We start from the raw sequence: 25,194 nt of genomic DNA, 5'->3' as shown, positions 1-25,194 counted from the left end.
TAACTCATTGTTGAAGTTAGTGACATCTTCTCAATATGTTCTTACTCTTGGATATGCTTTTAGAAAATTGGCAAGATCAATATGTGTGCTTCTTACTTGTAGCACTCAATCTATTTGCAGATCTCAAGCATCATATCTTTTGAGTGTGACCCTTCTTATGGAAGGATTTCCGCTCATATTACTTACAGATAATAGAAGAAATAAAGTCATGAAAAAAATTATTATAGATTATTATTATTTCATAGAGAGTTCTAATGATGAATTTTGCAGTTCTAGTTTGTTTGGAGTGCTAGTTTTTGCACTGTCTGCTCTCTCTCAGTCTCCGTAAGTAAAAAGATTCTTATATACATTATTTGTGAGCATTTTATTGAGTTATATGAGTACTAAACTATTTGAATAATTCTAAAAACATATAGCGTCCATTTAGTTTTGAAAAATAATTTTTATTTTTAGTTAATAAATAAACAACAATAAATAGTTTTGGCACTATTTACTTATGTGACTATTATTAGTATACATTCACATGTTTCTCGTACATTTATATTTTTAATTAAAGTAAAAAATTAAATTTATTTTATATGAAAATTTAAATTATTAAATAATTCTTCGTTCTAAAAATTTAATTTATTATTACTATAATTAACTAAATAAAAAATAAGAACACAAAAATTTCCATCATTCTCATTTGATAAAAATCAAGAAAAAACTCTCCATCCTTCTCCTGCGATAAATTCTCATCACTTTTCATGAAAAAGCAAGCCTCCTCCACTACTATTTATTCCATTTTACCAAACACCATACCAAAGAAAATATATTTATAATTTGCATTAAGAAGCTTTTTTTTATTTGCTAGGTAAATAAATAAACAAGGCACTTGCGCCCATAGATTTATGAATTGCACAAACCCTTTTTTTCCCAACCATCCGCAGCCCAACAATAATATTAACCCCAACCATTCACAAACCTCAAAAGAAGCACATTACAAACACGTCTGATAAGATCACCAAATAATCATAATAAAAAATACACATGAGATGCTACAATTTTTAAGGATACATGAAAAAGGTACAAAATAAAAAAGGACGAATCAATCTCCATGCCAGGCATGGCTAAAAAAAGAGAGCCAACCGGACATGGTGGAGATGAATGCATTTACCAGTGACCCAAGAACCAACGGACTCAAGCCCTTGCTCTGCAATTTCTTAAAAACTCCATTGCAGTAGCACTCGAGCTCTACCTCTACCCTTACACCTTTTCTAATTTTATATGACAACACTTTAACACCTAAAACCCCTCATTAAAACATAAAAGGTAAACAGGGGAGGGGTAGCTATTTAAATAGACCATATATATTTATGAACTACGATGATAATATAGCTGCCCAATCGATCTCGTTCGATGGATACTTCTGCAACAGGAAATTGTCCGCACAGTCAGCGCACGTCGGCTCCGAGTAATCAGCGAACGTCAGGTCAGAAAGTGGCGAAGATCCACCGGACCCATCGCTCTCTGTCATCATCGGAGACGACGAGCTCTCCACCTTGCAATCATCCTGTCCCCCGAACACCACTTCGCTGGCGGCTGCAATCGCCAACCCACCCGTGGCCGGCTGGGATATTGGGGCCGAAACTGCTGCCTTTGGAACCCCCTGAGATCGCCCGTTAGCCGACTTCGCCAGTTTCTTGCCGTCACCGGCCTTCCCGGTTTTCCCCTGTTTCTGCGACTCGGCCAGGCTTTTGCAAATGGCCTGAAGCTTAGCGTCTACAGAGGAATGCAGGGGCTGATACTCGCCGAACTCGCCGCCGATGGAGGATCCATGGTGCCGGAGATTTGGGAAATTGAGCCTGGCAAAGTCTCCCCTAAGCTGGTAAGCGGCCTTGTCGTACGCCAAGGCGGCTTCTTCGGCTGTGTCGAAGGTGCCGAGCCAGAGGCGGGTCCTGTCCTTGGGCAATCGTATCTCGGCGACCCATTTTCCCCAGTGCCGCTGCCTCACTCCTCTGTAAAGCTTGGTGGGTTTCGGAGGAGAACCCACGTGCTTCATGGGCACGGATTTGGGGCCGAGAAAGCAGAGGTTTTGGGGTTGTCGCTGATCCGAAAGCTGCCATCCATTCTGGAACGGAGCCCCAGCCATGGAGAACATATGCTGCTGCTGCTGCTGCTGCTGCTGCTGGTGCTGGTGCTGGTGCAGCAGCTGCTGTTGCTGTTTCTGATGCTGGAGCTGGATCTGGACTTGGATCTGGTGAATCTGAGATGGGGTTAGGTGGTTCAGCCCGATTGAGCTCGAGAACCCGTCGGAAAACACTTGGGCCGCCGACGTTGAGCAACCATCTGGGTATGTACCGGGTTGGGTGCTGGAGATGGAAGGAGAGGGGAAAGTATTGCAGAAACTGTAGGAAGAAGAAGATGAAGAAGGGGAAGTTGAGGGAGGGAAGGAAGCACCTTTCATAAAAGGTTCCAGTGCTTCCATGAGCTCGCCCCCGAAGGAGCCCGACTGGATTGATCTGCAGCCATTGTACATATGATCAATCGTAGTTGCCATGCCAATATCACACTAAAATTTCGACTAAAATGAAAGTTTGGGAAATCTTAATTCAAACACGGAAATTAAAATTTTTTACCTGAAGAGCAGCCCCGTTTCTTAATCAAAACTAAAGAAACAGGATAGGTTTTAAACAGAACAAAAATAGAAAGAAACCCAAAAAAAGGCTACAACTATTTCTACAACAGAAGGATCAGAGAGATTTAAAATAAATAACCTTGTCTGATCTGTCCTAGATCTGGAAAAGCAAATCAACCTTAAGGGACCAAAAACTAACCCTCTTAGCTGAATAAATACAAGCTAAAATCAAAAGCAACTAAAAATTTACCCAAAAATAAGAACAAAAAGAATCCTGCGATAGCAAAAACCAAAAAAATAAACAACTGGATCTCTATTCTGAAAACACCTGACTTTCGGGAAATCCTTCTAAGTTTGCTTTGTGCCCATTTCAATCAAAACCCACCAAGACAAACCCAAAAATGGGAACCTCAAAGACAGATGATTAACAGAAAGGGATTCACAGAAGCGGGATGTTACAGAGGGGGAAGTAAGAAAAAGAAAACGACCCAACAATTACGAAACTCAAATGAAATCTCTTGAGCACTCTGTTTTTCCCTTAATTTTTCTGGTGAACTGCTCTCGCCTCACTCTGGTTTCGGCTTACCCGCTGCGCTCCCCATTATATAAGACGAGGTCCCCATTGTTTTCTCTCATAATTGCATCGGTAATCTCGAATTTTCTTTCTCTCTCTAACAACCCCACTTTCCCCTGTTTTTTTTAATTTTAAATTTATGATTACATTTCCATCCTTTTCCTATCTTGACGTAAGCATCCCTCAGGTCGATGCTCTTTGGCCATTGATTCTTCGACGCGTGTACGCACGTCCTGTTCACCACCGGCACCTGTCCGTCGCTAACCGCCAGATGTCCGTCCATTATAGCTGGCATGAACCACCTTGGTTCAAAGCTGCTGACCCTTTCATATGTGTTCACATTTCGTCGCTCGGACCGTTTGTTGGGCGCTTAAACAGTTTTGTCCTTTCTCTCTCCCGCTCCGTTACCTAAAAATTAATTAATTAAAAATTCGTACATCAAAATAATTATATTTATGTCCTTCTTAATTATAATAAAATTTATTATTATTATTATTATTATTATTATTATTATTCTTTAAACAACATTCAACAGCAAAATATAATTTAAAAATTATATAGAGAGGGAGGTGAACAATTGGAGTCCAGTTACAATTAGAAATGATATAAATAAAAGAGAAAATGGTGTTATTTGAAAATAATTGTATTTTATATCATTAAAATTATCATTATTTGGTAGCAATTATATTTTATTTTAGGTGAATTTGACGGTGCAAATTTAAAAAATACCATGATTGTCCATAATTTTAAATTTTTTTCTTATTTTTTATTATTTTGCTTGTGATAAATTTAATTGCACATGCTAAAAAATAATTAGGTCATAATTTATAATACATCTATTACTAAAAGAAATTTATTAACTGGGATTAAGGACTAATTACTGAAGTTACATATTATTGCATAAATGTATGTAGATTTTATAATCGCTTTACTAATATTATATTTGATTTTTTTCATTTAATATAATAAATATTTATACAGTTAATTTTGTTTAGTTACAAAATTAATAAATTTGATTTTAATTTAACATAAAAAAAACTATAAAAATTTTGTTAATGTTATAAAAGATGTAGAAAAATAAGTAAAGACGAGACAGAAATTTACGTGGTTCGGCTATGCCTACTCCACGGATGGATGGGATATAAAACTTTACTATCTTGAAAAGAATTATAAGATCATTTGGAACCGACCTTATACAAAATATCTTTCTTTCTTTCTATCTCTCCTTTTCTCTCATCATTTTTATTTGTCTGTTGACTTCAAGTTTTTTTTTTTTTTATATCCAAATGAGAGGAAAAGAGGACCATTTTATAGGGCAATAAAGATAGCACATAATTTATGGTGGTGAAAAATGAATGGATGACAACCATTAATTTTTATATTTTTCATAACACTCACACTTAGATGTCACTCATATATTAATTCCTTCTACTAAGATCCTTAAGATGTCTCATTCCGATGAGATGAACCAATTTCTTGAATGCTATAGTAGGCAAAGTTTTGGTGAACAAATATGCTAGATTATCACTTGATCAGATCTGCTGAACATTTATGTCACCATTCTTTTGGAGTTCATGTATATAGAAGAATTTTAGAGAGATATGCTTCATTATGTCACCATTTATGTATCTTCCTCTTAGTTGAGCTATACATGTAACATTGTCTTCATATTAAACTATTGGAATACCCTTGATTGATTGAAGACCACAATTTTCTTGGACATGAGAAATCATTGATCTAACCCACACACATTCTGTACTAGTTTCATGGAAATGATTGAAAGATGTTGTTGTAACCATATGCTTTATTGATTTTCAAGATATAACAGTTTTTTCGTAAAGAAATACATATCCAGCTTGAGATTTAGCATTGTGAGTATCAGATAGATATTCAACATCTGCATATCCTACTAGTTGAGACTTGAAATTAAATGAGTAGAATAGGCCCAAATCAAATGTACCTTTCAAATAGCTTAGAATGTGCTTTATTTCATTACACTGTCACCAAGTAGGAGCAGAACTATATCTTGTTAGTAGATTTACAGCAAATGCAATGTCGGGTCTTATACAATTGGTCAGATACATCAAAGAGCCGATAGCACTTAAATATAGTACTTCAGGACCAAGTAATTCCTCCCCTTCATCATAAGGTCGAAACAGATCCTTCTTAACATCAAGTGATCGCGCCATCATTGGAAATCCCAAAGGATGAACTTTGTTCATATAAAATTGCCTTAATATCTTGTTGGTATATTTATATTGATGAACAAGAATTCCACCATTTACATGTCTAATTTGTAGGCCAAGACAATATTTTGTGTTTCCTAAATCTTTAATCTCAAATTTCGTTATTAAATAATTAACAGTTTTAGTTAGCTATTCATGAGTCCTAACTAAATTCAAATCATCAACATAAACAACAATTATAGCAAATCTAGATTCTAATATTTTTAATAAAAATGCATGGACAAATTGGATCATTTATGAATCCTTCTTCCACAAGGTACTCACTTAGTCGATTGTATCACATGCGTCTAGACTGATTTAATCCATACAAAGAACGTTGAAGTTTAATTGAATATAAATTTCTAGGTTTTTCTTCAAGTAATTTAAATCCTTCAGGGATTTTCATATAAATTTCACTATTCAACGATCCGTATATGTATGATGTTGCTACGTCCATAAGACGCATGCTCAGTCGTTCAACGACTACTAGCCTAATTAAGAATCTAAAAGTGATTCCATCTATTACGGGAGAATATGTCTCCTTATAATCAATTATGGGTTTCTGCGAGAAACCTTGTGTCACATGCCATGTTTTATATTGAGTAATTTCATTATTTTCATTTAGATTACGCACAAATACCCATTTGAATCCGATGGGTTGGACATCTTTTGGTGTCTGGACTACAGATCCAAAAAATTCTCTTTTAAATAGAGAGTTTAATTATATTGTGATAGTCTCTTTTCATTTTGGCCAATCACTCCTATATTGACATTCATTAACAGATTTAGATTCAGAATCCTCATTACTTTTGGTAATGCCAGTAGCTACTACATATGCAAATATGTTGTTGACAACAACTTTATTTCTATCTCACATTTCTCCTGGGTAATGAATTGAGATCTCATTATTATTTCCAAGTACCTGTCCCTTTTCAATGGATGTCACTGTAGGAGATTCCCCTTTAGGAGGTTCCATAATAGAGATTTCATTTTCATGAGAAATATGTTTTTGAATGTCAAATGGATTATCCACCTCTGTAACTTCTTCTGGAGTGCTTACAAATTTCAATTTTCTCCTTCTGGGAGTTTTATCTTTTGTACCAACAGACCTTCCATACTTAACTTGCGGTTTAGGTTTATTAGCCAGTTGTTGTCCTTCAAGGACATCAATATGTGTCGGAATATTTGCAGCAAGTATATGATACTTTAATATGGTCTTGGTATCTGTAAAGAATCTGGTAACTAATTTGCAATCCCTTGCAAATTTATACTTTTCTAAACTTCAAGTTCATTTTGATTTATGCGAGAATCTAAATGAGATAAACTCAAAGCATTCCATGTGATTTCATGTTATGCTTCAGACACTAAATTTGCTCCCCCTAATGTAGGGAATACTGCTTCATCAAAATGACAATCTTGAAACTGTGTTTTAAACAAATCATTTGTTAAAGGTTCAAGATATCTAATAATATAATAGGAATAAAAACCAACATAGACACCAAGCTTACGTTGAGGACCCATTTTAGTTCTTTGAGGAGGGGCAATAGGAATATATACTACACAATCAAAAGTTCTTAAATAAGAAATATCATGTTGTTACCCAGAAACTGATTGCATGGGTGAAAATTTGTTGTAAGCAATTGACCTTATACGAACTAAACATCCAGCATGAAGAATAGCATGTCCCCAAACAGATTAAGGCAATTTGGTTATCATTATTGTAGGTCTAGCAATGAGTTGAAGTATCTTAACAAAAGATTGAATTAAACCATTTTGTGTATGGGTATGAGCAACGGGATGTTCAACATCTATTCCAAGTGACATGTAATAGTTGTCAAAAGTTTGGGATGTAAATTCACTAGCATTATCCAAACGAATTGATTTAATTGGATAATTGGGAAAATAAGCTCGTACTTTGATCAGTTAAGAAAGAAGTTTAGCAAATGTTGTAACGACCTAGAAAATTTTAACTATTTAAAATTATAAGAAAGATAATAAAAGAAAAAGGGGAAAAGAAGAAAGGAAAAAGAATTTTTAAAGAAAGGTCAGCGAGAACTCGTCGATGAACCAACTAGTCTCGTCGACGAGAGTTCTTCCTTGACCTGTCGACGAGGGCACGTGACTCATCGACGAGGAGTTGCCGAGGGGTTTGAGATATTCTAAATTTTGTCGACGAGCTTCCGATTTTGTGCACAAGCGGTGTACTAGGACTCGTCGACGACGAGTCCACATGTCTCGTTGACAAGGCCTACCTATAAATAGAGTTTGCTTTCATTTTCAGCGAGAAAAATTGGGGTTCTTCACTTTCTCTCTCTAAAAATGGCCCCTCTGCCTTCTTTCTTCGAATCTAGCCCAAATTTAGCCCGGTTCAATGATCGGAAGTTAACAAGAGAGTCCTAGGAAGATTCTCTGCAACATAGGCAGAGCAAAATTTTGATTTGAGAAGTTTGGAAAACATCCCAAAATTAGGGTAGGTGAGATATTTTAGGATTTTATATTATTTTGAGGTATGTGGAACCTAGGAAGTATTAAATGAGTATTTTTCTAAGATTTGAGTAAGTTGGGATTTTTGGAATACAGGGTCTCGTGTTTGTTCGCTTTTAGGAAGAATCTCGAGGAGCAAGTAAGGGGAAATAATTTAAAATCGCATTTTTTATTAATTTTAAATCGACTAATTTTGGGTATGAATTCTATATATTTAGGTATAATTTTTTGAACAGTACAGGTATTGAAAATACTGTTTTTGATTATATATTATATTGGGAAAAATCGTGTGGCATGAAAACAATTTTGACAATCAAATGGTTGCAAATACTGCGGAGTTATGTTTTATTGTGTGATTGTGAATACTGTTTGGGCTGTGATTTTCGCTTGGTTGAAAATATTGGTTGATTGTGGATACTATTTGATTGTGTATACTGTGGTAGATGTGTGGATGTGTTTGAGCAGTTGGTTTGATATTGATTTGTGCTGTGGTTCATGTAAATTGCAGTATAGCGTTGGTAGTGGTATGAGGAGGTCGTTATATCGTACCTGATATAATCGTCATATAACGTTGGTTGTGGTATGAGGAAGTCATTATATGGGCATTTATAGTGGGGGGGGTAAAACATTGGCAGTGGTATAAGGAGTTTGTTTTACCTATTTACCATGAACATGGTGGTTTGTGTTGTAATCTGTGTGATGATTAGTCCTATGTGGACCATGTAACCTATGTGGTTGATAGTCCTATACGGACCGTGTAACCTATGTGGTTGATAGTCCTGTGTGGATACGTATTTTATATGGATTAGAGTCCTGTGTGGACGTTGTATTCTGTATGGATATGAATCCTTGTATGGGTGTGAATGAAAACTGTATGCATTATCTTGTGTGGATTGGTTGTGGTATGTGTATATGTGTGGAACTCTATGAAATGATTGGCATTGGCTGCGTGTAACTTTAATTACTTAAGTATTTATGGTAAAGTAGAATTCTCCACTCGAGGGCTTGCTGAGAAAGGCGAGTACTCTGGTAATTATTTGTGGATACCAGAGTAGAGGGAAGCCACTTGTATAGGCGGGTGACCTTCCCTATTCTCGGAGACTTTAGCTGGATACATAACCCAAGGGCTTACTAAGAAAGGTGAGTGACCTGGTGTTAGCACTAGAGCAGAGGGAATCTACTTGTATGGGTGGGTAGACTTCCCTATTCTCGGGAATTACTAGTAAAAATAATTATGTATGTGTGTATGTGATTGGGTGATAGAGAAGTTGACAATGGTGTGATAATGAATGTGTCTTCTTGGCTGCTATTGGTGGTGCAATATAATTGTATGTATATTTTGTAATTATACATTAAACACTTCAGTCACACACTTTTGTAACTTATTTCTTCCTTACTGAGAGATGTCTCACCCAGACGATTATTTAATCTTTTCAAGTCTTCTAGGTGATTGAGCTTAGAAAGCTCTGGGCGGGGTTTAGTTGGTGTGTGGATAAAAGAACAGGTTTATGTAATATTTTGTGTTAAATTATCCTAGTTATGTAATATGAAGGATTCGTTTGTACCTTTTATGGCTTTGCATATGTATATATATAGAACTCTGGTATTTTGTTTGAGGTTAATTAATTAATTAATTATGCTGCGTGAATGGCATCATAGACGTATGATTGGTCTCATAACACTCCGAGCCCCACGTGGCGGGTCTGGGGCTTTACAGTTGGTATTAGAGCATAACAGTCTTGCAAAATTTAGGAGGATTAATAGCAGAGCATACGTTTGAGTTGGATAAGGGTAGGAATGGGTAGATTAAGCTACTGACAAGAGTTTGAGTTTGTTTCGTAGCTTGGAGGTAGAAATCCTTTGATGGACTTCTATGATTTTCTAAATCGGTCAACGGTTTTTGAAAACCACGGTAAATCCATCGACGGTGATGTTTCCAAGTGGAGAAACTAAAATTTGGAATTTGAATTTGGAAGTTAAAATGATTGTGGATAATTGGATGATGGATATTTAATTGAGGATTTGGATATTAAATTGGTTTCATTTTTTATGATTATGTGAGATATATTAAGATGTAAAGATTCTAAATTGCCTCTGTTGTATATATATTCAGGGATGGATCCTAGAGGTAAAGGCGTGGATGAAGGAGGAGGAAGTGGAGCTTCCAGTGGGGATGAGATTGACACCTCTCGATTGTTACGAGAAATAGCTCGTTAGGTTAGGGAAGAGATGAGACGAGACTTCGGGGGATCAAGCTACCCACTAGTGCACCAGGGTTGCACGATTGATCAATTCACCCGTCTAAAACCCTCATCTTTTGAGGGTGGCATTGACCCAATCAAGGCTAAGACGTGGCTGCAAGAGATGGAGAAGATAATGGCAGTGTTGAACTGCATTGAGGAGCGAAAGGTTCTTTTTGCCACCTTCAAACTGGCAAGAGAAGCTGAACAGTGGTGGCACGCAGTGAAGTTGTTGATAGCGAATTGTACCAATAGCCATGACCTAGGGTCATTTCAAGCAAGTCTTTTGCAACCGATACTTTCCCGCCACCACCAGAAATGCGAAGGTGGAGGAATTTTTCAACCTAACTTAGGGGCACCTCACTGTTCAGCAGTATGCTGCTAGGTTCCTAGAACTATCTCGCTTTGCACCTTCTGTGGTTCCAAATGAACCAAAATGTGAGATGGTTTGAAAGGGGCCTAAATCAGAGGATTCACGAGCATATGACATGTTTGCAGATTCAAGATTTCGCAGAATTGGTGGAGAAAGCTACTGTCGTAGAGTTGAGTCTGCAGAGAGGTGCAGAGGCATCAAAACAAAGGAAAAGGCCTAGATCTCCTCGTTCCCAAGAAAATGTCAGACAAGGGTCGTGGAGGGGAGACAGAGATGTTGCAGGTCAGGGGTCGGAAAAAAATGATCGGGGACAACTGGGTGATTCGTCACCCCCCCCCCACTACCCTAGATGTAATCAATGGCATTAGAAAGAATGCCGGATTAGGGGTGTCGTGTTCTGCAGATACAACAAACATGATCATACAGCTCGGGAATATCGAGAACTGTTGAACAATGCACCAGCTCCGAATTAGAATCAGAGGAACAACTCGGTGCCTCGTAGCCGTGGTGCCCCGAAACGTGTCTATATGTTGGGTACATCTGAGGAGGACAACACTAAAGGCGTAGGTAATATGTCTACGTTACCATGATTATTAATGTTGTTTGACTTTGCATGATTTGATACTGCATATGTTTGAATTGTTTGAAATATGTAAATATGGTTAGCTAGCTTATCAGATGTGAGAAATGGGTGATTAACGAATTTCAAGGATGAAATTCTTTTAAGGAGGAGAGAATGTAATGACCCAAAAAATTTTAAATATTGAAAATTATAAAAAAGATAATAAAAGGAAAAGGGGAAAAAGAAGAAAGGGAAAAAATTTTTAAAGAAAGGTCAACGAGAACTCTTCGACGAACCAACTGGTCTTGTCGACGAGAGTTCTTCCTTGACCTATCGATGAGGGCATATAACTCTTCGATGAGGATTTGCCGAGGGTTTAAGATATTCTGAATTTCGTTGATGAGCTTTCGGTTTTGTCCACGAGTGGTGTACTAGGACTCATCGATGAGTCCACATGTCTTATCAATGAGGCCCTGTCTATAAATAGATTTTCCTTTCATTTTTAGCAAGAAAAATTGGGATTCTTCACTTTCTCTCTCTAAAAACGCCCCCTCTGCCTTCTCTCTTCAAATCTAGCCCGGATTTAGCCCGGTCTGATGATCGAAAGTTACCACGAGACTCTTGGGAAGATTCTCTGCAACATAGGCAGAGCAAAATTTCAATTTGAGAAGTTTGGGAAACATCCCAAAATTAGAGTAAGTGTGATATTTTAAGATTTTATTATTATTTTGAGGTATGTGGAACCTAGGAAGTATTAAATGAGTATTTTTCTAAGATTTGAGTAAGTTGGGATTTTTGGAATATAGGGTCTCGTGTTTGTTCGATTTTAGGCAGAATCTCGAGGAGCGGGTAAGGGGAAATAATTTATAACAACATTTTTTTATTAATTTTAAATCGACTAATTTTGGGTATAAATTCTATATATTCAAGTATAATTTTTTGAACAGTGCAGGTATTGAAAATACTGTTTTTGATTATATATTATATTGGAAAAAATTGTGTGGCATGAAAAAAACTTTGACAATCAAATGGTTGCGAATACTGTGGAGTTATATTTTATTGTGTGATTGTGAATACTATTTGGGTTGTGATTTCAGCTTGTTTGAAAATACTAGTTGGTTGTGGATACTGTTTGATTGTGTATATTGTGGCAGATGTGTGGATGTGTTTGAGTGGTTCATTTGATATTGATTTGTGATGTGGTTCATGTAAATTGTGGTATAGCGTTGGCAGTGGTATGAGAAGGTCGTTATATCGTACCTGATATAACTGTTATATAACGTTGGTAGTGGTATGAGGAGTTCATTATATGAGCGTTTATATTGGGGGTAAAATATTGGCAGTGGTATGAGGAGTTTGTTTTACCTAGTTACCATGAACAAAGTGGTTTGTGTTGTAATCTGTGTGATGATTAGTCCTGTGTGGACTGTGTAACCTGTGTGGTTGATAGTCCTGTGTGGGCCATGTAACCTGTGTGGTTGATAGTCTTGTGGGGACCAGTCTTGTGTTGATATGTATGTTGTATGTATGATAGTCCTGTGTGAACCACTCCTGTGTGGATACATATTTTATATGGATTAGAGTCCTGTGTGGACGTTGTATTCTGTGTGGATATGAATCCCTATGTGGGTGTGAATGAAAATTGTACACATTATCCTGTGTGGATTGGTTATGGTATGTGTATATGTGTCAAACACTGTGAAATGATTAGCATTGGTTGCGTGTAACTTTAATTACTTAAGTATTTATAGTTAAGTAGAATTCTCCACCCTTGGGTTTGCTGAGGAAGGCGAGTACTCTGGTAATTATTTGTGGATACCAGAGTAGAGGGAAGCCACTTGTATGGGCGGGCGACCTTCCCTATTCTTGGAGACTTTAGCTGGATACACAACCTAAGGGCTTACTAAGAAAGGTGAGTGCCCTAGTGTTAGCACTAGAGCAGAGGGAATCTACTTGTATGGGCGGGTAGACTTCCCTATTCTTGGAAACTATCAGTAAAAATAATTATGTATGTGTGTATATGATTAGATGACAGAGAAGTTGACAATGGTGTGATTATGAATGCATCTTCTTGGCTGCTATTGGTGGTGTAATATAATTATATGTATATTTTGTAATTATACATTAAACACTTCAGCATCACATTGTTGTAACTTATTTCTTACTTATTGAGAGGTGTCTCACCCCGACGATTATTTAATCTTTTCAGGTCTTCCAAGTGATCGAGCTTAGAAAGCTTTATGCGGGGTTTAGTTGGTGTGTGGATAAAAGAACAAGTTTATGCAATGTTTTGTGTTAAATTATCTTGGTTATGTAATATGAAGGATTCGATTGTACCTTTTATGGATTTGCGTATGTATATATATATAGAACTCTAGTATTTTTTTTTAGGTTAATTAATTAATTTCACTGCGTGAATGGTATCAGAAATGTATGATTGGTCTCATAACACTCCGGACCCCACATGACGGGTCTGAGGCATTACAAATGCAATATTACAAGTAGAATGTAAAGAAACATATGACCATTTAGTAGATGTATTAATAAAGACTATGAAATATCGAAATGGTCCAGATAGTTGATGTATTGGTCCACATATATCACCATGAATTCTTTGTAAGAAACTTGGAGATTCAAAACCTGCTTTTGAAATAGATGGTTTTGAAAGTACGGTGTATTCCCTAGAGGGGGTGAATTGGGTACTTAAAATTTTATTACGCGAAAGCTTGATTTATTTTAAACTTTTTTAATAATTTCAATCTCAATCTCAATCACCACACAACTTCTAATCAGCGAATGGCTATGCCAATAAGCAATCCTAGATATATATGAAACTTAAAAAACAATCTGAACTTTACCTTCAGCAAATTCAAATACCAACTTTGAATTTAATCAATGAGCAATTATTCATTTAAAACAAGATTCAAAAATATAATTCAATCAAGTACCCTTCTTATACTTGAACAATCAACCAACAAAGATAACTTTACTTTAGCCTATCGAACTTAACTCAAAGTTTAAGCAATCGTTTGATTCTCAACCGGAAATTTAAACCATACAAAATGTTAACAAATCAAGTTAATTATTCAAAGTAATCCAAATCCAAATTCAACATTCAACCAATTTTCCTAATAAATTTAAAACATACACCACAGTTAAGTAGTGCAGAAATTAAAGAGAGTTAGAGAAAGAAGATTTAACACACAGATTTTTTACAAGGTTCGACTTCTCGCCTATGTCCTTTCCCCAAGCAACTTGTTGTGAAGATTTTACTTTCCCACTCTATTCAATAGTGGAGTAGCCTCTCTCCGTCGGAAGATGGAGACCACTCTCTAGTAAGAACACGCTCTTGTTAGGCAACAACTCTATCCCCGAGTCGTTAATTGCAAAATGGTAAATCAATTGTTCATACAAGTAGATTACTCTCACATTATAGTAGATTTTGTACAAAGATAAACATACTATATACTCTAAACAACAATATGCAATGAAGCTCACAAAGAAATTGAAGGTTTTCTGATTCTTGTTGTATGAGAATTTCAATAGTATGAATTAGAAATCAAATTTAGGGCTCAAAGAATAAGCACAACAACTTTTTCGAGTATGAAGCAAAGAGTATTGAATGTATTTCAAAAGTATTCATTTGTATTAGTGCCCTAATGCACATATAATAACCCTTATATAGTTTAGGAAGAAATCTTACCATTTTTCCCAAGTTTGGGGACCATATCTTGTAGTTTTGGAAGAAATCAGCGCAGTTCGTAAGTTTAAAACACATACTTTAGTCACCTAAACCATTTAAAATAAGCGCTCCACAACTAGCAATAGCAATTCAGTCGCCTAAACTCGTGAGTTCAGTTGTCGGACCTTGCTTGGGTAACTTGAATTTACTCCAGTTGCCTATACCAATATAGTTTTGATTTCTTTACATTGGAAGTAGCACTTCAGTCGACCGAGAAGTTTTCCTCAGGCACCTGAACACTATGTAACTCAGTGTTTTTCCATATTTTGATTCCAAAACTTGTTTGTATTTATTTTCCAAAGAATTTTGAACTTATAAAAATATTTTTCATATTTTTAACCAGGTCTCTAAGTCCAATACTTATTCCTAAGAGCTTCATAAACAAATTTGAAGATTAAGAGTACTTATATGAGACTCTAAGAACGTTTAAATACATGTAAATCCTAAGTCTTCATGTACTATCGCTTTAACTTCGTCCAAGCTTGATCAATAGTTCAACGACCTTGAATTCTTCATGACTTGTAAATTTAAGTTGAGCTTTTTTCAATCTTTACCAAGTTTATCCATTGTTCTTGTGATAAATATCATACCTGAAATATAACTCGAAAATACAATTAGAATCCTTAGTTTGTTATCATCAAAACGAGATTAAGCCTTGTTAGGCCAATAGATTTGACAATTAATTTCCCTTGAGAGCAACCAATACACATGAAATCACTTGATAAAAGAATCTTTTGTTACTTTAGTGGATGACCATGTGAATTCTCAATGATTCTTCACATCATTACATCTCTAAGATGTTCAAGATGATCATGTCAAAGTGTAAATAACATTGGGTCATTGCACTTCTGGTGCAAGACATTATATAATTCAACTACTTTAACCTTTGTATAATACAATCCAGAAGATAAAGTTGACAGTTTTTCTAAAATTTGTTTCTTCCTAGAAACAATAGAAGTAATAAAAGGAATTATTTGCTGCGTTCATTTGTAGTTTCAATGTGGTATCCATTGAGTCTTAAATATTTAAAGCTTAACAAATTTCTTCTGGATTTTTGGAATATAAAACTTCATCAATTTGTAATAAAGTACCATTGGATATGAAATCTAAGGTGTAGCCCCAAGAGGGGGGGGGGGTTGAATTGGGTTATTAAAATTTCTTTTAAATCCTTTTATGAATTCTTAACCTTTTATAATTCTTTCAAAGATTTCTTGACCTCTTTTAGTAATCACACAAAGGCTTAAGTCTTTTATTCAATCCACAACCACAACACAAATAAACAATCAATCAACTACTTAAACCAATCAACCACAATATAAGTAACCAATCAATATATGCTTTGCAATTCTTTTGGCAATATTTAGCTTGATTGTTTACAACCCTATGTATATGAATATGTAAGCCCTATAGAGAATGCAATTTGCCTTTCAATTAATAATCAAAATAACATCCAATTACTTTTTTCAAAATCAGAATTCAAATAAACTTTCAGTTAATAGGTTTTGGGTTGTTAACCAATCAACATACTCCCTTACGGTTTTCGCAAAATATTGATTAACCAATGTACTCCCTTTCGGTTTACGTAATCCCAAGAACAAATTAAGCTTTGGTTTATTTAATTTTCAATACACGTTGTTTTTATGATTGAGAGAATTACAACATCCACATAGTTTATATTTTGCCGGAATTTAAAGAGAATAAGGAAAAGAGAGTGACACCGCTATTTTTACGAGGTTTGGCTTATCCCCAGCCTATGTCCTCGTCTTAGGCAAACCACCTAAGGATTTCACTATACCTGTTCCTTTCCGGGTGGAACAAAATTGTTACAAATAACCTCTTTTTTAGGAAGAGACACCTTTCCAAGCGATAGCCCACGCTTGGTCCAACGATCCAAATCAATCTTGAATCGTCAAAGACCTACTAAACTGAAGTAAGGATTTGCGTACAAGAAGACTCTCAAAACAGAGCAAATTTGTACAAGTTAGAGCACTTAATATACTTCAAAGCAAATACTAAATAAAAAATACGAAACTCAAGATTTAGATGTCACCAAAGGTTCTTTCTTATAGATAGAGAAAAACTTAGTTGCAAATCAGAACCAAGGCTCTTAATCAACCAACAATTTTGTAGATTTCTCCCAGCAAGAGTGTAAGCACGTATGGATTTAGGAGAGTATGAACATAGAATGTTTTGTATTGCTTTAACGCATATTTTCATTGAACAAGGGAGGTATTTATAGACTCTTTTGTGGAAGAGTTTCCTTATTTACCAAGTTGACTTAGAGTGTTTGGTCAATATCACAAAAGATTTGAAATCTTAGAATTAATTTTGAAAAACTTCCTGTTTAGTTCGAATTTCAAAAACTCGTTGGAGTCAGTCGATTGACTCACTCAACTGGGTCAAATTTGGTGCAAGTCAGTCGGCCAGACAAGTGGCTGACAGCATTTTGTCTGTCCAAAAATTATTTCAATAAATAGTCAGTTGGCTGACTGAACACATTTCAAAAATGGTAAGTCGGCTGGATAGACTAGGGTGTTAGTCCGCTGACAAATCCTAGTTCAAATTATCAATTGACTGGGCAGGTTTTTCATTCTTTATGCTTGTCAGTCGGCTGGCTGAACTTAGTTAAAAAATGGCCAGTCGGCTGGATAGACCATTCTTTTTCAAATATTTTCATTTTTAATTTTTAAACTCTAGTTTATTTTTAAAAACTCAAATATAACTTTTTCAAAATCTTTTTCAAGGGTTTTTTTTCAAAAGATGGTCTCTAAGTCTTTTGATCCTAAAGAGCTTCATATTTCTAAATAGTATAGGATTGAAGTACTTACAAATATATTTCTAAGCATTAACTCATTTCGCTCTAAGTATTCAAGTCTCTTGAGGTTCATCTTTACTTCCAGTCCTACTTAGCCTTTAAGCTCTTCATTTGTCTCTTATTGCTTCAATATTCTGAGAAGTTTTCACTTGATCGACTTTGATTTCCAGTTTGCTTCCATGATCACGAGTGTTGTTTTACTTAATCCTGAAATAAATTCACTCAACAACACATGTTAAAATTTCCTTCATTTGTTATTATCAAAACAAGATTGAAAAACCTTATTAGGCCAATAGGATAACTTTATATTAGCTCTTCTGGAGCCTTCAATCAAATTTGTAGAATCAAATATTGTATTAATATTTGTTGAAGATATATTGTTAGAATTTGTGTGTTCCCAAGAAGGGGGTGAATTGGGTATCTAAAAATCTTCTTAGGTTCAGTTCAAATTGCAAATCAATATTTCACAACCTAGGGTCTTTCTTAAGAAGTTACCAATTCCATGGATAATCAAGGCATCTATGTAAAGTAATTAAAGTAGTAAATAAACAAGCATACATATATAGAAATTTAAAGTGCGAGAAATAAAGAACCGACACAAACAAATGTTATCGGGGTTTGGCCAATATTGCCTATGTCCTCGCCTCAAGCTCGCAAGTAAGAGAATTCCACTAAGGCTCGCTTAATGGGTGGAGCAGCACCGCATACAACACCCTCTCTTTACTGGGCAAGGGAATACTCTAGGTCACATTGTAGGACTGACCCCAACCTTTACAACTACACCTTAGAAAGGTGTAACTGGTTCTCCTAACTGGGTTTGAACCATCCAATGCACGTTACATGCCATGCAATCCTCTTCTGACGAACCGTCAGGAATACAATAATAATAAAAATTTTGTACAATTTAATTGCTTCTAAACTAAGCAGATGATGCACAACAATAAGCACAATGCATTCATATATGATATGAAATAACAGCTCAAGTGAGTATGTGTAGTATTTCTCTCAAAATTATATTTATGAAATAATGTGAGAGAAAGTGAAGATAATGATATTTGATTTAAAATGAAGCATACAATAAACACGTCAAAGATCTTAAACCCTAAAAATATATTTTCCCAAGTACAGATGTTAAATAAACAAATTCAAGGGAGACTAGGGTTTTGTGCTCAAAAGATTTTTCAATAAAATACTATGAGCTATTGGAATCTTGCAATGGATGTGCAAGATTCACAATCAACCATGAAATTTCTCCAATAATATTTATCAATAAAGATATGTGGAGAAACACTAAATTTTACTCTCAAGAAAATGATTTTGAAAAAGAAAGAGTGAGTGAGAGAAAATGAAATTTAAAGGGGAAGAATGATTGCCCAAATAAAATGCTCTCTTAAAAATAATTTTGAAATAAAAGAGAGTAAGAGAGTAAAAATCAAATCTTTGAAGATGAAAAATAGCAAAAAAAATATTTTCAGAGAATTTTTGGGCTAATTATCTTACTAATCAAAAGTTATGAAGGGGTATATATAGAGTATGGGAAAAATATGACCGTTGAGGACACACTCAGTATTTTTAAAATTTTTTAATGAAAAATTTAAGCCTTATTAGAGCTAAAAAATAACTGAACCCAAGAGGTTCGGTCGACCGTCTTAAAGGGTCGGTCGACTAAACAGACTTAGTGAATTTGAAAATAATTGTAGGTTCGGTTGATCGAAGACAAGGCTGGTTGGCTGAGTTAAAGCGATCTACGAACCTTCGTAGGTTTGGTCAACCCTAAGTAAAGATCGGGTAGCCGAGCTAACAGGTTCGGTCGGCTGACCCATTTTAAAATGTGAAGGTCGGTCGCCCAAGGAAAGGTAGAAAAGTCAAATTTATAGTTTGGTCGACCGTGGAAGGTGAGTGCAAATTGGGTCGGTCGATTGAGGCTTTGACTTTGGTCAACTTCTCCATTCGATCGACTAAAGTGATTTGATCTGGAATGGTTCGGTCAACTGAGGCTTTTATTTAAGCCTAAAAACTCAACGTCGGTCGATCAAAGGTCGACCAAAGTCTTTGAAAAGTTCATTTTAGCCCTAAATTTTGACCCTAACCAATTAGTTATTAAGAAAACGTATTTCTGGGAAAAATGTTGGTCCTAGGGTCTGTCTACAGTCATCACTAAGCTTCCCTCCATATCATGCATGCAATGCATTATTACAGACCAAATGGAAAACAAAATGCAATTACAAATTAAAATATATGTTGTCTTTTCCTCTTTACTCTTCTGTCTTCATGAAATGCACCAGTAGTATGTGTTTTTTAAGTGCTTTTGGCTTCCATTTCCTTTTGTCTTATGTGCGTGCCAAATAAAAAATATGTACAAGCACTCAATGCACAGATAAGACACTTCTGCTTTGTTAGCATAAAAATAGGGATCATACTCAAAAAGTTAACATATATTCAAATGATGGAAATATTTTACGATCTCGAAGAATTGTGCGTGTTGTAGCACTGTTAGTTAAACATACTTCTTCCATAAACATCTTAGAATCAATCAAAGTTTTAGGAAAATCCACACTACAATACATATTTTTAAAAAAACCATTATTATAATTGATCATAACAATAATAAATACGATAATTTATTTATTGAAATCCAAATACAATATTGCTTACTTTATATCCTAAAATATTACATCATTATTTTTGTCTTGATTTACAAGGAAATCAACAACATCAAGATAAACAAAATTGGATGGTCTAGTATCAAGGTCTATTGACACAACATTGTCTGTAAAATTTGTTTCAACTTCTTTACTCTTTTCCTTTTCTTTTATAGAGGCTTGGTATAGATCTACTAAGAGCATGGGCGTACGACAGGTACATGACTAATGGTCTTTTCCTCCGCATATGTAACATTTATTTTCATGATGTTTGAGTAGTTGATCCTCATCATTATCTGGCTTTTGGGGGTCATCACTCTTCTATGGGATTGCAGCCTCACGTCAATGCCAGTGATTATTTCAACCATGGTCACAACCATGCCAATGACCATGCCTACAACCTCGTCCTTAACTGCGAGATGTATTCATATTCACTTCAATGAATAAGGTTGAACTAGTTGGACGAGTTTGGTGAATTTCATCAAAAACTCGTTTTTTTGCTCCACAACAAGAAGAAATGATGTAAATTCAGAAAATTTAGTAAATTTCTTCTCCCTATATTGCTACTACAGGAGTACATTAGTGGGATGGAAAGTAGTAAATGTCTTTTCAAGCATGTCTTCATCAGTAATATTTTCACCACATAATTTTAACTTCGAGCTAATCTTATGTAGAGCTGAGCTATATTCACTGAATGTTTTAAAATCTTGCAACCTCAAGTGGAATCATTCATGTCGAGCATTTGGTAAAATCACAGTATTTTTATGGTCAAATCTATATGTTGACTTTATGAGTCTTATTCTGTTTTGATTGTGACAAATCCAAAGTATCTTACTTGTGTATTGAGCATGTGAATAGAATTATCATTTTGCATGCATGGATGGTAAGGATACATTGGAAGCCATAAGGAACTTGAAGTTAATATCATCTGGCGTATGACATGGCAATACAAAGAGCAAAAGTTGAAGACATTTGTATTTATATTGTAAATTGCATTATATTTTTGGGTCTGTAATTATATGGTTTGTAATAATGCATTTGAATGCATGATAAGATTTAATGCTCAATGGCCATAGATTGACCTTAAGTCCCTACACACTTCATGAAAAATCCCTTAAGCTAAAATATTATACTTATACAAGTAGGGATTATCTTATTAGGTCAAAAGTTGGGCATACCTTGATTTTTCAAAGGCCTCGGTCACTGACCCCCATGCGTTATAAACACCTCAGTCGACCAACCAATATCTAAGGAATATTATACTACCTCGGCCGAATGAACCTAAAATGAACATATCTTCCTTAGTCGACAGACCATTAGGGTCTACCTTTTCAGCGCTCTCAATCGACCGATCAAATGACCTACGAATAACCCGGTCAACTGAACCTACAAAGGTTTGGAAATCACCCTTGGCTCAGCCGACCGGTCCTTATCTCAGTCGACCGAGCCTCTTTTATTTTGAAAAATTTTAGAGGGCTCAACCGATCGGTCGTGTGCTCGATTAATCGAATGCCTAGGGTTTGCACTATTCTTTTGCATGGTCAGTCGACCAACCCTTAGGTCGGTTGAACAAACCTCTCGGGTTGCCAAGTTTTTACTGCACTAATCGAGGTTAATTTTCACTTAAACTTTTTCTAAAATTCCCTCTGTGTCCCCAACGGTCATAATTTTCGGGAATTCTATATATACCCCTTCATTACTCTTGATTAGGAGCTTGATTAGCAAAAATCCTCTCTAAAATATTTTGTGCTCTCATTGCTTACATATTTTAATTTTCTAGCATATTATTCATACTCTCTTTCATTCTTCTTGCTAAAATATTTTTAAAGAAGAGAGCATTATCTTTTATATACTCCTCATTTGCAAATCAATTGCAACTTGAAGAGTGGTTGATTTTGTTGTTGTTAGCTCATTCATATAACATCTTTTAAGCTTATACTCTCACATATACATATTTATTTGAACATATTTCTTGAGAGTTAGCTTTGAGATTTTTCCCATATTATTTCTAATTGATAAATATTGTAGCGAAAATCTCTTCTTAGCTTGTGAGTCTTTTGGAATTTTCATTGCATGACTCAAGAGCTCTTTTTGTGCTTATTTTTAAAAATACTTTTGTGAGTTGTATCTAACACCTCCTATACTTCATCTTGAAAATAATCTTTTGTTGGAGATATCATTTCAAGCTTTAGATCTTTGAAGAGTTCTTAGCATACATTTTGTTTAACTCAAAGATCATTATCTCTCACATATCTCTTACTTATTGCTTTTGAGAGATATATTCACATGGACTCTATTGAGCATAAATCTTTATCATACAAAGTGCATTGGTTATATTGTGGTACATATTTGTTTAGTATAGAAGCACTAGTATTGTACACAAAATTTATATTTATTGATTGTATTCGAGGTGTGCCCTAAGGAGGTGGTGACCTAGCCTATAAGGATCAGTTGTATAGGTGGGGTTTCCCTCACCCAGTAAGGAGAGGATGTTGTAAACGGTGTCGCTCTACCCGGTAAGTGAGCAAAGGTAGTGAATCCTCTAAGCGGATTTTTCTAGAGGTGGGGACGTAGGCACGGTTGCCGAACCTTGATAACATTTCTCGTGTCACTTTTACCTTACTCTATTTACCTTCCAGTATTTACTTATATTTATTCGCTTTAATTACTGCACTGATATTTACATATAGTTTATGATTACTTGAGATACTGGAACTGTTTCATTTGCTTAGCATATCTAAATATTCCTGCATCAACTGAATTGGAACTGTTTAGTAAAGACCTTAGGTTGTGGTATACTACTACTAGTTTAAGTGTCCTAGATTTTTCAAAATATCCAATTCACCACACCTTTTGGGATTACACCAATTCCAACAATATCCTTTAAATTTTTCTATAAGATAAGTGGGTCTTTGATAATGAGGTATCCAGTCTTTAATTCTTCATGTAAATGATGACGGAGGAAAATCATATTTTGTGCAATCCTGCAGGGATGCGGTATTTCCATCTAAAATAGTGTTAGCTTTACTGTAATCCCAAGAGGGGCGTGAATTGGTGTTTTAAAATTTCTTCCCTAGGTCAATTAACCAGTGGTAGTATTACACAACCCTAGGGTCAATCTAGTGCAGATACAAAATAAATCAATATATATGCTGAAATTAAATTACATAAGTAAGCTAATTATGCATGTAAGGTAAAGCAGGTAAAGAGAGATAACACCAGATATTTTATCGAAGTTCAACAAAACGCCTATGTCCCTGCCTTAACTCACAAGTACAAGGATTACACTAAGGCTCACTTCACGGATGGAGCCGCACCAAAATACAACTAGGTCAAATTAACACAGGGCTGACCTCAACCTTTTACAACCAACCCTTCCAGGTTGGATCAACGCCCCCTCGGACCATACTTGGAATATAACCAATTTAAGATACATGATGTGTACAAATTATATGATTCTCAATCAAGTAGATTTGCACTAGTATCAATCAATGCACACCAATAATGTAAGAACTATAAGCTCAGTGTTATATGTGTGCAATCAACATTCAATAGTAATGACTATATCCAATCAAGCACGGGAGTGTATCAACAAGCTAATCTTTGAAACTACATATCTCAATCATAGTTTAGGGTTTCAAAGATTTTCACCAGGTGTAATCAGAATATCTCAAAAATATTTTCTTAATATTTAAGCACAAAAAAGATATTCAAAAGTAAGCTTGTGAAAACGATTCTTGTTTAAACAAAAACACAAGCTCAATGAGTCTTTCAATAATGATGCAAAGACTCACTAGCTGCAATATTTTTCCCATATACAGATTTATTAAATAAAATCGAGGGAAAAACCTTATGCTCAACTCTCAATCTAAAAATCACATATACAGCACAATGAGAGTTTCTTAGTAAATGAGAATAATGTATAACCACTCAAAGAACTCTCACAAGGATTGATTTTGCAAAGGAATGATTGTATGAGAGAGTACACAGTTTGTATGAAAGAATAAGCTTTGAAAAATTTCAGAGGATTTTGTTGCTAATCAAAATGTTAATCAATCACTAATATGAGCAAATGAACTCATATAAATAGGCAGGACCAAAATTATAACCGTTGGGGATACATAGGGAATAATTAAATTTCTTTTAAAATAGTTTAAGAAAATTAACCTTGTTTAATCCCAATTAACCACAGTAAAAATTAGGTCAACCTGAGAGTTTCGGTCGACCGAGCCATAGGTTCGGTCGCCCAAATAGACACATGGGAAAAAGTAACTTTTCCATATTCGGGTGCCTGAATGAGGATTCAGTTTGCTGACCAAAACGATTTTCTAAAAGTACAAGATTCGGTTGCCGGTCTCAAGTTCGGTTTACCAAACTCACATGTTAGGTTGCCCGAGGGTGATTTGAACGCTAATATTCAGACACCAGAGTAGTTGAAAAAAGTTAAGGTAAATGTTCGGTTGACCGAAGATGGTAAAGTCTTTTTGGTTTGGTTGCTCGAAGTTGGGTCAACATGCTGACTACTCAACGGTTCGGTCGATCGAGGTGTTTTCAACACCAAGGTTTGGTCACTCGAAGCCCTATAATTTTTATACCTTAAGTCCTGTTTCAATTCAATAGTTTACTTGATAGTATAGGTGATAATGGGGACTATATTAAGTGTAAGTGCAAGGACCTAGGGTCTTTCTAAGGTCTTTAAACTTATCAGTTCCTACATGCATAATGCACATCAATTATTACAGACCATTCCTACTTCACTATTATAGATCCGAATTAAACTTAATATAAATTACAACAAATGATTATTCTAGGTCTTTATTCTTCAAGTCAACTTATGTCATCATATGATCTTACCAATATGAACCTGCACACAAACTTGATAGATATTAAATATCAGAGTATTTGTCATAATTAAAACAG

General features: G+C 35.3%; 1 protein-coding gene across 2 annotated transcripts; it reads right to left on the bottom strand.

Moving 5' to 3' along the window:
- Positions 1-992: 992 nt before the first annotated feature.
- LOC131162503 (ethylene-responsive transcription factor RAP2-4-like) lies at positions 993-3,294 on the bottom strand. 2 transcript variants are annotated; one of them, XM_058119067.1, is made up of 2 exons: positions 2,619-3,202; positions 993-2,501 (listed from the first exon to the last, which is right to left on the bottom strand). In XM_058119067.1, exon 2 carries the CDS (start codon positions 2,465-2,467, stop codon positions 1,361-1,363), a length of 1,107 nt encoding a protein of 368 aa, XP_057975050.1. In that variant the 5' UTR covers positions 2,468-2,501; positions 2,619-3,202; the 3' UTR covers positions 993-1,360. The 2 variants fall into 2 exon arrangements, with proteins under 2 accessions (XP_057975050.1, XP_057975049.1); XM_058119066.1 differs by having other exon boundaries at positions 993-3,294.
- Positions 3,295-25,194: the final 21,900 nt, after the last annotated feature.

The sequence above is a fragment of the Malania oleifera genome, chromosome 8 (assembly GCF_029873635.1).
Source record: "Malania oleifera isolate guangnan ecotype guangnan chromosome 8, ASM2987363v1, whole genome shotgun sequence".
Taxonomy (NCBI): Eukaryota; Viridiplantae; Streptophyta; class Magnoliopsida; order Santalales; family Ximeniaceae; genus Malania; species Malania oleifera.
Note: the sequence above shows the minus strand (reverse complement) of the source record. Positions and strands in the feature narration are given on the sequence as shown.